General features: G+C 37.0%; 1 protein-coding gene across 2 annotated transcripts; it reads left to right on the plus strand.

Moving 5' to 3' along the window:
- Positions 1 to 4,409: 4,409 nt before the first annotated feature.
- XKR9 (X-linked Kx blood group related 9) lies at positions 4,410 to 15,011 on the plus strand. Of its 2 annotated transcripts, none has more exons than XM_006767321.2 (3): positions 4,410 to 4,936; positions 10,864 to 11,084; positions 14,313 to 15,011. In XM_006767321.2, the coding sequence occupies exons 1-3, from the start codon at positions 4,665 to 4,667 to the stop codon at positions 14,939 to 14,941; spliced, it is 1,122 nt and encodes a 373-aa protein (XP_006767384.1). In that variant the 5' UTR covers positions 4,410 to 4,664; the 3' UTR covers positions 14,942 to 15,011. The 2 variants fall into 2 exon arrangements, with proteins under 2 accessions (XP_006767384.1, XP_015421781.1); XM_015566295.1 differs by lacking the exon at positions 4,410 to 4,936 and adding an exon at positions 7,159 to 7,216.
- The last annotated feature ends 1,939 nt before the right edge of the window (positions 15,012 to 16,950 follow it).

A 16,950-nucleotide genomic window follows, 5' to 3' on the forward strand; every position in this document is an offset into this window, starting at 1 on the left:
CGAGCGGAGGGATCAGCCTCCGAGCTGGGGGCGGGGCCAGAGGCCACGTGTCCGGCGCGCGAGCGGAGCGGGGAGGGGTCAGCCTCCGAGCTGGGGGCGGGGTAGAGGCCACGTGACGCTGCCTGGGCCTCGAGTATGGCGGCGCGAGGGAAGCGTGAGGCGCCTGAAGCGAGGCTGGTTTTGAGAGCTGCCTCCTGTCCCCAAACCGGGCGCCTTCCCGGAGTTTATGTTCTGGTGGGCGAGTTCATCCCAGGGGACAAGAGGCGTTGTTACCTTGTAAATGACGTGTACCAAGCGCTTCCATCTGCTAAGCGCTCTTTACAAACACGATCTCATTGAACCCTCGCAGCAACGTTCCTCCCTGTGCCCAGAACGCGAGGTGGGCCTTGACGGGGAACGGGGTCCAGCAGGTGAGCCGCCCCCTTTTTAAAAGATTGAGTCAGTTTACTGAACAGAACGGCAAGATCCTATGGTCGGTTTCATCGAGTTTGGACAATTGCACGAAGTCAGTCTCTCTCTCTCTCTCTCTCTCTCTCTCTCTGCGGAACCCACCCACCAGCCCAGCTCTTCTCCCCAAAAACGGGCATATGAGATGCTTGCAGTTCTAAGATTTAGTACCAGCATTTTAACGTTGCTTGTGCAGATACTTCTGAAGAAAAAGACAATTTCCTATTAATTTACAAAGTGTTTCTTTTACAAAGCAGCAGCGGAATAGTCCAGATTTCTTGAAAGGCACACCTTTATTGTGTGTGGCACATTTCTTTGCCTTGTGTCTGGAAGATGCCCTTTTAATAGCAGCGCTTCAAAAACCTTCTTGGAAATAATCATGTAAACCAGTGGTTCTCAACCTTCTGGCCCTTTAAATACTGTTCCTCATGTTGTGACCCAACCATAAAATTGTTTTCGTTGCTACTTCATAACTGTAATGTTGCTACTGTTATGAATTGTAATGTAAATATCTGATATGCAGGATGGTCTTAGGCGACTCCTGTGAAAGGGTCGTTTGACAGCCAAAGGGGTCACGACCCACAGGCTGAGAACCCCTGATATAAATGCTCCCCTTTGCAAAGGGAAGGCAGGCAATAAGCCTTTTATTTTTAGTATTGACATATAATCCCCACCTGACGATGTTTTCCATTGCTTTTAGATAAAGGTGAAAGGGGGGGGAGGGGAGAAACATGGATGTGAGAGAGACACATCCATTGGCTGTCCCCGCAGGGCGACAGGGCTGGGGTTGAGCATGCAGCCGGCACCTGTGCAACCGGGGCGATGCCCTTGACTGGGAATCGGACTCACAGGGCCAGCGCTCTAACCACTGAGCACTGGCCAGAACCAAGCAATGTGCCTTTTAAAAAAAATGCTTGGGTTAACCATCAAAATTCCCTAGGTCAGGAATATCAACGCATCGATATTTATGTATCTGTGGCCATGGATTAATGGCTGTTCAGAACTTTGCTGGAAAGTCAGCAGAACCTTTGAGAAGAGGGTGGAACGATCATTTCTGCACCATAGGGCTCTTCCTGAGACTCAGGGGCAGCTCCCTTAGCTTTTGTCCCTTAGCTTTTTTATTTTTTTAAAAAACGTTAGAATTTTCTTTGTACCTACCATCTTGATTTCATTTGTTCACTACCAAGCTCTTCATTTGACAGATGAAGAAATGGACCCAACAAATAATTTAAAAGTTAAGTGACTTGCCCTGGCCGGGTGGTTCACTTCATTGGAAAGTTGTCCTTTACAGGAAAAGGTTGCGGGTTCAATTCCCGGTCAGGGCACATACCTAGGTTTCAGGTTGGATCCCATATCAGGCGTGTAGGGCAGACAACTGACCAATGCTTCTCTCTGTCTGTCTCTGCCTCCCCCCCGCCCCCCCAAATCAGTGAAAGCGTATCCTCCGGTGAGGATTCAAAAAAAAGTTAAATGACAAGTAGAGCCATACAAGGAGACACTAGCAGAAGAGCAGGAACAGAGGGCAGATAGTAAACTCAGTTTGGAGAAGTTGAAAATGAGGTGATTGTGGGATATCTTGATGATACCTATAGATAGTTTGGATAGGTGAATTGAGTTCAGAAGAGGGATCTGAGCTACAGATACGAAATTGAGTCTTTGTTGATATGTTTAGCAATGTGAATTGAAGGTTGACCTCCTTTCCAAGAAATAAGACCAAAGGTTTTTCCATTCTATCTAGTCACATTTGCAGTCATTTATCATCTGCCCACAACATGCAAAGTATGTCTTGTAGACATATTGTGGAGGGTATAAAAATGAAAGATAGGAGGCCCTTTCCAGACACTCACAACCAGAAAGCAGTTACACATGGTCCTATATGAACATATACTTGGGTAAATCCTAGAGGAGAAGCTAAAGTGATGGGATTGCAAGGAGGAAGGGGAGCATCAGATTGACTGGGAAGATCTAGGAAAGCTTAAAGGTTATGGGTTTTGAGCTGATTCAAAAAGGATTGATAGAATTTCATCAGGTAGGTGGAGGTAGAAGGGCATTATAGACAGGCTTGGAAATAGAAGACATTTAATGGATGTTTTTCGGAACAGAAACCAATAATCATATGATAGGGTTTGAGAAGGTATACGGTTTAAAAAAGTAGATAGGGCTAACTTCATGGTGTGTTGTAAATTCTCAGTATTTCAAATTCAAGAATCTCTCTTTTTCAAACATATCTGTTCACTTGGATATGCTGTGAGGCAAATTGTATTTTCTCAAAACTTAATTGATAAAAACAATGAAAGCTTGTAACCTAGGCAACCCATAAAAGGAGACATGTTATTCCTATTCCCAAAGTGATGGTTATAAAAGTTTATATCGGAGTCACGTGAATCACTCTGTTATCACTAGGTAAGAAAAATCCCACATATGACTAACAGGTGATTTCAGTTTCATTTTAGCCTTCGAGCTTAAAGGTTTACAAACTCTTTAATGATACTTGTTTTCAGTAAAGAAGAAATAAAAGAAATGAAGATTTTCTGGAAGAGACTGAGTTAAAGAAGGCTTTTTATATTTGACAAGTAAGTCTAGTCTGTATTTTATGTGTGTTAAATTTGGTCAACGAGTGAAAGGTCGCTAGTTTTTACTTTTTAAATATCTGCTTTATTGCCAAGAGATCATGTACAGTGGACAAAGGTTATATATTTGGGCTGACAGCCAGGAAGCCACACAGCTGGGCTGACTTCTGAATAAAATTGGATTGGAACTGTCGTATTAAGTTAGTGTCACGAGTTTCCTAGGAAGTCAAATTTTATAGGTGGCATTTTTTCTCATAAGGTGGTATTGGAATAGCAATCGACTGTAGGGATAGAGATGAACTGTCCTTCATGCAAGTTGTACAACTATGTGGTTACTGAAAGAGCTGGGAATTTCTTTATGAGAGCTGCTGTATTTACTACCTTGCTGTGTAGGTTTCTCTCCAGTTGGCGGTATGTCCCTGCCTCACTAAATTAGGAAAATAGAAGATGGCATATTGGATTAGTTTATTGAATCTGATATTCTACCAATAATGCAATTAATAAGTTTCTTAGAAATTATTTTTCCCATCTTATTAAACTTGATTCAAAACTGCTAGTGTTTTCCATATCCGTTCCAGGTAAAGGAAGCTATCTGTGTGGGGTGAGTGATTAAGAAACGCACGTATGGAGTGCTTAGGTATTATAGTTTGTAATTTTAAAGGAATCATCTACTATTAAAAAAACGGTTTGCTCTTTAGCGATAACTCACCTTAACACCCAATATCTCTCTAAACTCAGTTTTCTGACCTGTAAAATGAGTCCAATAATATCCTTCTCATAAGGATGTGTAAGGATTAAATGAAATAATATATGTAAAACATTTCACATGAAGTAAACACTCAGAAAAGGTAGCTACTTTTATTACTATCTACTCTTCCACCCTATGTGCAATATTTATTTTAATAGAGGAGAATGTTTAACGTGTAGGATTCCATCTCTAGTGGAGAGTTTCCGGCTCTCTGGTTGGCAGTTAGATGAGAGTTAGGGTAGAGAAGCCTTTTCCAGTAGAAGCATATCTGAGAAGAAAGGTTTAGAGACAGGAAGTCCAAGATCAAGGTGAAAAACAGACCGAGTGTCTGGTAAAGGCCCACTTCCTGGTTTGCAGACGGCTATCTTCTCATATGAAGAGCAGAGAGACCTAGGTTAAGGTTTTTAAAAGGTAAATAGTTTGAGAGGAAAAAGAAGGTAAATAGTTTGAGAGGAAGTTTTCAGTTTGTTAGTATATTGTTGAGACTTTACTTTCCCAAAGCTATTATAAGAACTATATGTAGTGGTTATATATAAATATATATTTAAATAGAGCTTTGATAAACTCATGCCCTAGGGTTTTTAATATTATACTCAAGAGTTTAAGAATCTTATATATATATATATAAATATGTTTTATTTTAGGTATTGTCATCGGTAATGAAGATCATTGTGAAACAGAAGATTGAATAAAACCTTGTAACATTAAACCTAGATTAGAGATTTAGAAAAGAAAGTTAAAATTAGTCACTTTGATTTTAGTGTTCCAATTTCATAATATTTGTTCTTCTAAATAGATTTAGAGAGTAGAAAATAAAATTCAGTGCTATACAAAAGCTGTTTTTTTTTCTTTTTGTATCAGAGAAGAAAGTAGACAACTAAGAGCTATAGGGATTCATAATGAAATATACTAAATCGAATTTTATGATGTCAGTTGTTGGCATTATAATCTATATAACTGATTTAATTGTGGACATTTGGGTATCTGTTAGGTTTTTCCATGAAGGACAATATGTTTTTGGTGTTTTAACAGTAAGTTTTATGCTTGTTGGAACACTTGTGGTCCAGTGTTTTAGTTATTCTTGGTACAAGGCCGATTTAAAGAAAGCAGGCCAAGAAAGTCAGCATCGTTTTCTTCTACTTCACTGCTTGCAAGGAGGAATTTTTACAAGGTGAGCATACACTTTTGATCATTAACACTATTTTTATTTTATTCGAACAGAAACTGCCTTTCTGTATCTAGGTTGTCAAATGTACAAAGGTCCCCTATTTGCATGTAGCACAAAGGTTACTGGCTCCTTATTATTGCTGTTTGTGTGAGTCATTGCTGTACTGTCAGAATTTTCCAGGTTTGTTAATGTTTTAGTTTACCTAATTAAGTTACTTTTTCTGACACGTGCTCACTTTTTATGAGAAGGAAAAAGACTAAGTTCTATGTTTTGTGATCTTCTGTTTTATATTCAGACCCCAATAGTGCAAATATGTTTATCACTTGCAACTCTGCTAGAGCACTTAATTTTTAAGTTACTTGTACCATTGATTTAACCAAGTGAAAAATTTACTGCAATAATATAGTAGCCATGTGGTAAGCTGGTACAGAATCATGCACAGAACTAGAAACAACTTTAAGAGTCATGCTCAAAAACTTTAATAGTTAAAGAAACTAATATCTGAATAGGCCTTAAGAATTCCATGATTATCTGTATATCTAATTTCATATGACCTTTTCAATATTACCTTAAGGGACTTAATTTTGTTAAAAGCAATTTTTCTCTTTACTTTTAAGTTATCTGTATATCTTAAAAGAGAAAAATTAAAAGCACATTAAGAGGATAACATACTATTTTATTACATTTAATTTTGGAATTTGGACCATTTTAATAGCTTACATAAAGGTTAATTTCTGATTCTGTCCTGTTAAAAAGCAACATATTCATGGCGACTAGTTGAAAATATTAAGAATTTTCAGGCTTTTTATATGTTAATTGATGATAATGATAAATGCCATTAAATTTGTGTGGAGATTTATAATTTTCAAAGTATTTTCATATACTTTGTCTTTTTAAAGCTAGAGTTAGTAAGGTTATAACATGTAAGAGAAACAAAATATGCAATGAGAAAAGTACAGGTTTTAGGGAAGCTGGAAAGTACTTTAGGTGTAGATATTGGAGGTTAGTTTTGAAACTGTATGTTTTCAATAAGATGAAAATGTTTAAAGGGATGGAGTTAAAGTGCTGATAAGTTTTTAATGTGTAGTAAATAAGATTTAATGAATATTCTGCATGAGCAATAATGAGAATTATGAGGTTATAATATCTAGAGAAGGATAACATTTACCTTGCTGAGAGTTTAGAAATATGGCAAATTCTTTATTAGCCATTTTATAAATGTAAAATTTTCGTATCTACAGAACTATTTTCTTTGGTGTTTCAAATAATGGCTTGAAGGTACTGCAGGACATTGTGTTATAAATTATAAATTGTATTATAAAAGGCAAAATTGCCTTGATTTTCATTGTCTTTTGACATACCTAATAATTTTTATTGAATGTTAGACATTATATGTAAAAATTATAGAGGCTCCAGATAACACTATTTTCCTTTTCTCTCCTGGACATTTAGAGTGAGGTTCAGTCTACTCTTGGTTTGCTCCTAGGGTGCAGCCTTCTAGGGCACTGAGAGCCTGGTGTAGTCATGCTCCCTCCCGCATGTCCTGAATACTACTGGGTCCTTATCTCCTTGGCATCACAAGACTGTCAGAAAAATTGCAACGTTCTGCTTTGCTTTTTCAAGACTTTTTGCTTAGAATTATCCTTTATCTTATAGTTTCAAAATTTGTTAAATGTCCTGGGGGGGAAACTGACTGAGCTTTTGAGGTCCCTGTCTTTAGACCTACAAAATCTTTAAAACCTCTGCTATTTTTTTCTGTTCTAACAATAACCCTCTACCTGAGAAAAATCCATATTTTCAACATCTTGCCCTTGTACCTCCAGGCAACAAGTATCTGCAGAAACATTAGCTCAGTTTCCAGTTTCTTTAGTTGTTTTGGCAGGAGGATTGGTTCCTCCAACATACTACATCCTATATAGAAGCATAGTCCGTAAAGTACAATCTTGAGTTATCTCATAATGTGCTGTCTTAAATTATCCCAGTTCTAAAGTTGAACAGAACCTTTATTGTTCTCGAAAATAATATAAAGACCTTAAAACACTTGAATTCCATGTACCGTATTCCCAACATATACTGTACATTAATATTGCTGGCAATTTAATTCTTGTGTTTAATCTCACTACCATATTATTATGTTATTATTTCTGTTTTATATAGTTAAATTTTGTTATACTTACCTATATATTTACTATTCTCTTTATTTTTTATTCCTTCTTGAATCTCAGACTTTCCACTATGGATCACTTTTCTTCTGCCTGCCTGAGGTCCAGAATTGCATCTATTGTGAGTCTGTTGGTGACATCATTTTTCAGTTTTTGTTTGTCTAGAAATGTCAGTATTTCATCAGCTTTCTTGAGAGATATATTAGTGGCTATAGAATTTGCGATGAGTAGTTAGTTATTTTATCTCTTCGTATTACATTCTCTTGTCTTTTGGTTTTTATTGTTTCTCTTGAAGTGTTAGGTGACAGTCTTTTTTTCCCTCTGGTTGCTCTTATGATTTTTCTCTTTACCTTTGGTTTTCTACAGTTTAATTATGATATATCTAAGTATAGATTTATTTCTCTTGCTTGAGATTTGCTAGTTCTCATGATTCTTTGAAACTTCTTTCACTTCTGCACAATTCTTAGTCATTACTTTCTAACATTTTCTGTCTCTGCCTTCTGGGACTGCAAGCAAATATAAGTTAGATATTCTCACTATATCTAACAGACTCTCATAATAGAAGCTATATTTGGTTCTTTTCAAAAGTCTGCTATGTCACCTTTTGTAGTTTCCTGTTCACTGTAGATATTTCAGACTTGCCATTTATATCTTTAAACCTAGCATAGCTGTTTCATTTACAATTTCAATATCTGAAGCTTTTACAAGTTTGTTACTACTGGCTTTGCTTCTACTATTGGGTACTCATATTGCTTTTTTTCTTGCATGCCTAGGCTAGTATCCATGATTATCTTCTGGTCATTTCCCCTGAAAAAATTGTGAGGCCTTTGCCAAGTCCTCTCTAGAGACTTTGATTTTATTCTTAGGAGATGTCTATAGTTTCTGTAAAATGTGGTCTACACTTAAATTCATGTCTTGAGGTGCTTCCTGACTCAGTCTTTTTAAAAAATAAAGATTTTTTAAATTGATTTCAGAGAGGGAAAAGGAGAGATAGATAGAAATATCAATGATGAGAGAGAATCATTCATCAGCTGCCTCCTGCACGCCCCACAGTTGGAATTGAGCCTGCAATCCAGGCATATGCACTGACTGGGAATCGAACCATGACCTTCTGGTTCATAGGTTATTGCTCAACCAGTGAGCCTGATTCAGTCTTGAGAGGTTGTATCTTTCTAGAAATTTGTGCATTTCTTCTAGGCTGTTCAATTTGTTGGCATATAATGATTCTTTATATTTCTACTAGAGGCCCGGTACACGAAATTTGTGCACAGGGGAGGGTTATCCCTCAGCCCGGCCTGCACCCTCTCCAATCTGGGACCCCTTGGGGAATGTCCAACTGCTGGTGTAGGCCCGATCCCTGTGGGCCTAAACTGGCAATCGGAAATCCTTCTCACAATCCGGGACCTCTGGCTCCTAACCACTCATCTGCCTACCTGCCTGATTGCTCCTACTGACCCCCCTGCCAGCCAGGTCACCCCCAACTGCCCCCCATGTAGGCCTGGTCGCCCCATACAGCCTGCTGTTCAGTCATTTGGTCATCCCTCAGTAACGCCCCTGCTGGCCTGGTTGCCCCACACAGACTGCTTCACCCCCCTTCGCCCCCAACCTCCCTCTGGTCCTCTGCCCCTTCTCTGTGATGTTCCATGACATTTTACCTTCTTTCTTCTTCTTTTCCTTGGTCCCTGCTCCCATCTTACAAAGACAAAAATCTATTCTTGATTTTTTTTATCTCCACCTACTGGAACACACTGATGTGCCTGTAGTAAGTTCTTACAAAAACTTCAGAACTAAGTGGGCTAGCTGAAGCCCCAAGGTCTCAGACCTTAAGATGGTCTTCGTGATCTCATGAACCACATTTAATGTACCTGGCTTGTTCAGATCATTGTTTTACTGTGTTGTTTTCTATTGTACTGATTCTGCCACTTCTTCAGGCAATCCTAGGTTTCTGAATATTTCTTTCGTGTGAAGATTTAAAGTCACACACAATATGATGCTGTAAACATTTTTTAAAGTCTTTTCAATCCATTATGAGCTCACAGAGAATTTAATAAATGGTGTTACATAAAGCAGAATTGCCACAACTGCCCTCCCCTGCTGGCCTGTTCACCCTCAATTGTCCTCCCCTGCTGGTCATCTAGTGGCGGCCATCTTGTGGTGATGTCATGCATGACGCCACCTAGGCTTTTATTATATAGGATGTTATCAGTTGTAACTTCTCTTTCACTTTATTTTTAAATTTTTAACTTTTTTTGGTTAATACTCACTGGAGGATATTTTTCCCATTGTTTTTAGAGAGAATGAAAGGGAGGAGGAAGAGGGAGAGAGAAACACCACTGTGAGAGAGACACATCGATTGGTTGTCTCCTGTACGAACCCCAAACGGGACTTGGGTTTGAACTTGCAACCAAGGTATTAGGCAAGAGAGCCACATTAATTGGTCGTCTCCCAAACAAGCCACAACTGGGGCAGGGAACTAGCAACCCAGATAAGCCTGTATAGCTATGAACTTCCCTCTTAAAACTGCTTTTGTGCATCCCATAGATTTTAGAAAGTTGTATTTTCATTTTAATTTGTCTCCAGGTATTTTTTGATTTCCTGTTTGATCAATTGGTTGTTTAATAGCATGTTGTTTATCTCCACATGTTTCTGATTTTTCCAGTTTTCTTCTTGTAGTTGATTTCTAGTTTGATAATATGGTTGAAAAATGCTTGATATGATTTCAGTCTTCTTGAATTTATTGAGACTTCTTTTGTGGTCTAATATGTGATCAGTCTTAGAGAATGTTCTATGTGCACTTGAAAAAAATGTGTATCCTGCAGTTTTTGGATGAAATATTCTATACATAATCTATTGAGTGAGTTTGGCCTAATGTGACATTTAAGGTCTTTGTTTCCTTATTGATTTTTTGTCTCATGATATATCCATTGACCTAAGTTAGGTATTAAAGTGCCTTACTATTATTGTAATATTGTCTGTTAATTTTTGCTTTATATGTTTAGGGGCTCCTATGTTGGGTGTGGGGTGGCCCAGTGTGCACATGTGTGTGGAAGTTTTCTGTTAATTTGGTGGTCTGTGACTGGAGCAGGGCCTGGGTTGGGCAGTCTAGTGCACATGTGCTGTGGCTCAGTTGGTAGAATTGTCGTCTTATACATCAAAAGTTGGTGGGTTAGATTCCCAGTCAGGGCACATACCCAGGTTGTGGGTTTGATACCTGGATCTGGGCCTGTAAGGAGGCAACCGTTGGATGTTTCTCACATCAGTGTTCTCTCTCTCTTTCTCTCTTTCTCCCTCCCTGCCTTCCTCTCTCTAAAATAAGTTTAAAAAAAAAGATAAATTGTATGAATTGAAAATTGTAGTTTGTCTTTCAGAAAATAGTGGTGAAGACTAGGAATCATAAGATCTCAGTTTGGACTCTGGGTCTGCCCCTTATTCTCTGTGTAATTGTCAGTGAATCACCTTACTGTTTTTCAGCTTTAGTTTCCCCATCTGTAAAATGGGAATAATACCTACTCATCTCAATTATTGTGAGGATGAAATGAGTAATGTATATTTAACAGTGCTAGCACAAAATGGCACATCAAACATGAAATAAAAAGTTATAGGGTTTGAATCTCAAAAAAACCACCATAAGAAATTTGTAGTAGAGAAAGTTTGTGGGGAAAATCTGTACTTAAACATAATGCTACTTTTTTCAAATTATTGTGTATATTAATATACATGTTATAAAGTATATATTACACAAGACAAATGATCATGTTTACTTTACAGGTATTGGTTTGCCTTGAAAAAGGGTTATCATGTGGCTTTCAAATATAGCAGCAAAACTGATAACTTCATAGAAGAACAAATTGATCCACATAAAGAAGTTATAGATGGAGTGACTGATTTGAGCATGCTCAGGCTATTTGAGACCTACCTGGAAGGCTGCCCACAACTTGTTCTTCAGCTCTATACCTGTTTGGAACACGGTCAAGCAAATATCAGTCAGTGTAAGTCTTTCTTAACACCTTTTGTTAGATGGATGCCTCTGAGATCTTATGTTAACTACATAACTTTAGGGCAGGTTTTAGAATTTTTTATTGTTTTTCTTTATAGAATTGTTTAAGTTTTAAAAAGAAGGACATGATTTAAATATTTAGAAGTATATAAAGATATGTTGCCTCCCTCCTTCTTTTTCCCATTCCTTCTTTTGTCTGCCCAGAAGGAAACTTTGCCGGGAGCAGGTCCATCCTTGCTGTTTCAAGGGACCTGGCATATATGGCATACTGTTCTTAATATATTTGCTCACCTTCTTGGCAGGCAGTTTTTCGATGATTCTTTTAGAAAATCATTTAAAAAGCCTATATTAATTAACTCTTTGTGTCTCTCCCTTTCTCTCTTCCTTCCCCCTCTTTTATATAAATAGTAACTTAAAATAAAAACAGTTTTTGTTTTTTTGCAGTATTTAACAGTATGTCTTGGAGATCTATTCATATCAGTACAGAAAGAGCTCCCTCATTCATTTTTATTATCTGAATAGTATTACAAATTATTAATATACCATGATTTATTTAACAAGCCCCGGTTTATGTTGTTAGGTTGTTTCTAATATTTTACTGTTGCAAAAAATGCTGCTGTAAATAACCTTATGCATGTGTAAAGTATATTCATAGGGTAAATTTCCAGAATTGGAATCATTAGATGAAAGTGCAAATGCTACAAAACTCATGAAAGTTGACTAATATGTTGTTTTATTATAGCATATTTCATTGTTAGGGTAAAATGTTCAATTTTAAAGGACAGTTTGACATTTCCATAAAAACCCCCCATTTAATAGTTGTTTAATTTGAGATGTTAAAAAAAAGTAATGACTAAGATTTCATGCATACTTGGATTAATCTCAGAGTACCAGATTGTCATCTTTCCTGGAGTTCCCTCTATGCTAGACTCACCTGTGAGATCAGTTTCTTTCCGTAAATAATGCGGATTTTTTTCTATAGATGGAGTTACACATATGTTCCAATTTCCCATAAACTTCAATGTTGTAGTCCCTTCTAATATTATTATTTTTACCTTGCTTGTTAATAAGACATTGAAATGAACCTATTGTGTATAAGACCTCTTTTTCCTTGTGATGCAAATAATTTGTGGGTTGGGACTTAAGTGGTCTGTGCCACATCGTTACTGAAACTAGAAGTTGAACATTTGGAGTTTATAGCCTATCATATGGTAGATCTGCTGATGATTTCAAGTAGTACATAGCATCTGGATCACAAGGGGATCCAGTGACTATCTTCATATTATGAGGTTCTATCCTCATATTATGAGGTTTTATCCTCATTTTTTAGTTTCTCCTTGAAGTAAGAAATTGAGGTATTAGCTAAAAATAGCAAAATAAATAAAGACATAAATAAAAGCTAATTGTCTAACAGTTCAATTATTGGTAAAAAAGTTACTGTACAATGTTACTATAAAAACTATTAGCCACAGAAAATAGTGATAACTTTTAATGACACAGGAAAGTAATTCTAAAATAAAATTTAGACAAAAACAGTTTATAAAATTTCCTATGAGCATACTTTTAAGGATACAAAGAAATTATTATATTGAACAGTGTCTGGAAGAAAATATGAAAAATGTTAATGTGGCTGCTTATGGGTAGTGAGATTATGAATGAATTTATTTAATCTTCTTTACACTTTTCTCTGAATTTCCAAAATTCTACAGTCACCATGTATTGTTTTGAGAATCATGAAGAATAACTAAGAATGTTAAAAAAAAATCAGGTTACTTATAGAAGTATTTCAGAAGGCTGAACATATTCTTTTATTTTTGCTCCTTCCTGAACCACACTAATAAGGAGAGTAAAGGATTAAAAATAATATAAACCCACAAGAACAAATAGAATGCAGAGTGGAATAGCAGATTAGAAATATCAACAAGTGTTTAAACTTTAGAAGATGGAAAGCAGATGAAAAACTTAGGTTATGTAAATCAGCTGTACCACTAAAGGCTAAATTATTTGAAACTATTCTCCCTCTGAAAATATTTAAGACTACTGGATAGCCTGGCTGGTGGCTCAGTGGTTGAACATAGACTTATGAACCAGGAGGTCACAGTTCAATTTCTGGTTAGGGCACATGCCCAGGTTGTGGGCTCAGTCCCCAGTGTGGGGCATGTAGGAGGCAGCTGATCACTGCTTCTCTGCCACCATTGATGTTTCTATCTTTGTCTCTCTATGAAATAAATAAAAATATATACAGACTAGAGGCCCGGTGCACAGATTCATGCACTAGTGCGGTCCCTCGGCCTGTGGGGATCGGGCCACTACTGGCTCTTTGACATCCCCTGAGGGGTCCTGGATTGCGAGAGGGCTCAGGCTAGGCCAAGGGACCCCACAGATGCGTGATTGGAGCCAGGGAGGGACCACAGGAGGGCTCCAGGGTGTGTCCAGCCATCTCGCCCAGTCCCAATTGGCCAGACCCCAGCAGCAAGCTATCTTTTTGGTTGGAGCGTTGCCCCCTGGTTGTCAGTGTGCATCATAGTGACTGGTTGAATGGTCAGGAGGATGGTTGGACACTTAGCATATTAGATTTTTATTATATACAATGGGAAATTGAGCTTGTTGACATCCAACTCATACTTACGTTAAATTTTCTTTCCTTCCTCCTACCCTCCTCCCTCCTTCCTCCTTCCTTTCCTCCTATCCTTTCTTTTTTCCTTCCTTCCTTCCTTCCTTCCTTCCTTCCTTCCTTCCTTCCCACTTTCCTCTCTCGCATGATGCTGTCTCTTAGTGAATTAGATATATGCCCAGGGTCAAAGCCAAAGACTGTAATAGCAAGGTTTATAACAGTAATGTCTTAGAGAATTTCCAGAGTATAGTATGTAGTTTTCACTATACCAGTTGTACAGTTCAGAATCTTGTAAAGCAGTCTAATGCAGTGGTTAAGTACACCATCTTTGGAATTGGGTAGCTTTAGAGTCAAATCTTAACTGCAACTTGCTAGCTGTATGACTTGGGTCAAATAATATATATTCTGTAAGCATTAATCCTTCATATGTAATATGGGAATAGTAATATCTATCTTGAAGGATTACGTGAGATGAGTATATAAAGTATCTGGCATGTCTGTGGGTATGTGTAAATATAGATAAAGCATGTATGGCATATGGTAATTTAATATTGTAATTTTTATTTCTGTAACAATATACCTTTTAAAATTTGTGTTTTTTTGTAGATGCAGCCCTCATGGTCTCTTGCTGTGCTATTTCTTGGTCGACTGTTGATTATCAAATATCTTTAAGAAAATCCTTACCTGACAAAAATGTCTTTACTGGGCCCTGTCCCAAACTCACATATCTCTTTTACAAGTTTTTTACATTATTATCTTGGACGCTGAGTGTTGTACTTCTTTTATTCTTAAATGTTAAGATTGCTTTATATCTGTTGTCATTTTTTTGGTTTTTAGGTATATTGTGGGCATTTAAAAACCAAACTAAGTTTTGTGCTTCCATAAGTATGGAGTTCTTATACAGGATTGTTGTTGGATTTGTTCTTATTTTTACATTTTTTAATATTCAGGGGCAGAATACCAAATGTCCAATGTCTTGTTATTATATTGTAAGGATACTGGCTACACTGGGGATATTGATTGTGTTGTGGGCTTGCCCACTTTCTATTTTTAATTCAGACTATTTTATACCTATTAGTATTATTATAGCTCTTGCTCTTATCCTTGGAATTATTTTTCTTATTGTTTATTATGGGACTTTGCACCCAAACAAAAGTAAAGAAAGAAAACCTGATGAAATTGATGGGAAACCAGTGCAAATAGAATGTAGAATGAAGTATTTCCTAATGGAATAAGCTATCCTTTATGAGACATATTTTCTTATTTTTTGTTTCACTGGTTAGTAAAGAAAACGTTGTGTGTCTATGTGTGTGTTATTTCTTAGTTTTGCTTTCTTTAATTTGAGATCAGTTCTGGTACATTATTTATGAATGTGAGAGTGAATATATTAATATTTTTATTATTTAAATTAATTTTTCATTTGTTTTTGAAGACCTTAAGAACTTAGATATATTTGCTTGTTGTCAGGCAGAGTAGCCATTTTGAGCTTGAATTGGAAGAAATGGTCTGGTTCCCATAATTTGAAGGCTGGAATTGAGCTTCTCTCCAACTTTCTCCTCATTTTCCCTGAACTAAAACTGATGCACCTGTTGTGGAGAACTGCAAAAGGAAGAAGAGAGCAGAACACTTGTTCTTCTCACCTGCATTTTCTTGATTCAGTGCATATATTGAGTTGGGGACGGATTGAGTTGAGAAAAAGGAAAAGGAAGGGAAGAGGAAGAAAACAAGATATAAAATTTACCATCTTAACCATTTTTTTAGTGTATAGTTCAGTAGTGTTAATTATATTTACCTTGTACATCTCTGTAACTTTTTTATCTTGCAAAATAGACTCTGTTCCTACTGAACAACTACTTCCCATTTCCCTCTCTTTTCAGCCCCTGGTAATTGCAATTCTATTTTGTTTTGATGAATTTAACTACTTTAGATACCACATGCAAGTGGAATTATACATTCTTTGTATTTTTGTGACTGGTTTATTTCACTTAACATAATGTCCTCAGATTCATTTGTATTGTAGCATGTGTGACAGCATTATATATCTCCCTTCCTTCCTTCCTTCCTTCCTTCCTTCCTTCCTTCCTTCCTTCCTTCCTTCCTTCCTTCCTTTCTCTCTCTCTCTCTCTCTCTCTCTCTCTCTCTCTCTCTCTCTCTCTCTCTGTTTCTTTCTTTCTTTCCTTTCGACAGGGAGAGAGAGATAGAAACATCAATGATGAGAGAGAATCATGGATCAGCTGCCTCTTGCACACCCCCTACTGGGGATTGAGCCTGCAACCTGGGCATGTGCCCTGACCAGGAATTGAACCATGAACTCCTGGTCCACTGAGCTACACTTCTGGGCAGGAATTTGTTTTTTAAGGCTGAATAATGTTATATTCTATGTATATGCCACATTTTCTCTACTTATCCATCACTGGGTTGCTTTTACCTCTTGGCTATCATGAATAATGCTATAATGAATATTGGAAGTAGCAATTTATGTAATGGAAAAAATGGTTATAAAACAATATATATCTACTAATGAACTTGAATATTAAATGCCCCACACAAACATGGATTGAATGGTCATTTCATCAACAAACATTTTCCCATTGATTTTATAGCCAAGAAACAAATGGATAGATCCTGGTCAGATGTTTTGGCTAGTTAGCAAGTTCTTAAAGTGAACATTTAATATCTAATGGATTTACTTTTATTGATTTTATTCTACTTTTTTCTATATCATTCAGTCATAGATATACAGCACTTTTAAATCTTCCCAACTAATTATACACTTTTCTAGATAATTCTGCACATATCAAATGTAGGAAAAGCTTGGGAATAATTAGGAGCAATACTCTCATAAAAGAACAGTCATATGCATTGTACTACTCAGGGTTCTCCAGAGAAACAGAACCCATAGGATATATACATAGATTTATTTTAAGGAATTGACCTCCACCGTTGTGGAGGCTTGGTGAGTCCAAAATCCTGTGAGGGAGGCTGGGGGACTGGAGACTCATGAAGGAGTTTTGGTTGAGTTCAAATGTGGTCAGTCTGTTGTAGAACCAGGCATAAAATTCACATTCCCATACACCCATATACTTTCATATCTACTTGAAATATGAATAGAAGACTTCCCTTACAGTAGTGGTTCTTAAACATTAGTGTACATGAGAATAATCTGGAGGATCTATTAGATTTCCATTTACAATTTTTTTAGTAGATATTAGGTGGAGCATGAAATTTGTATGTCTAAGATATT

Source organism: Myotis davidii, unplaced genomic scaffold, assembly GCF_000327345.1.
Source record: "Myotis davidii unplaced genomic scaffold, ASM32734v1 scaffold200, whole genome shotgun sequence".
NCBI classification, from domain to species: Eukaryota; Metazoa; Chordata; class Mammalia; order Chiroptera; family Vespertilionidae; genus Myotis; species Myotis davidii.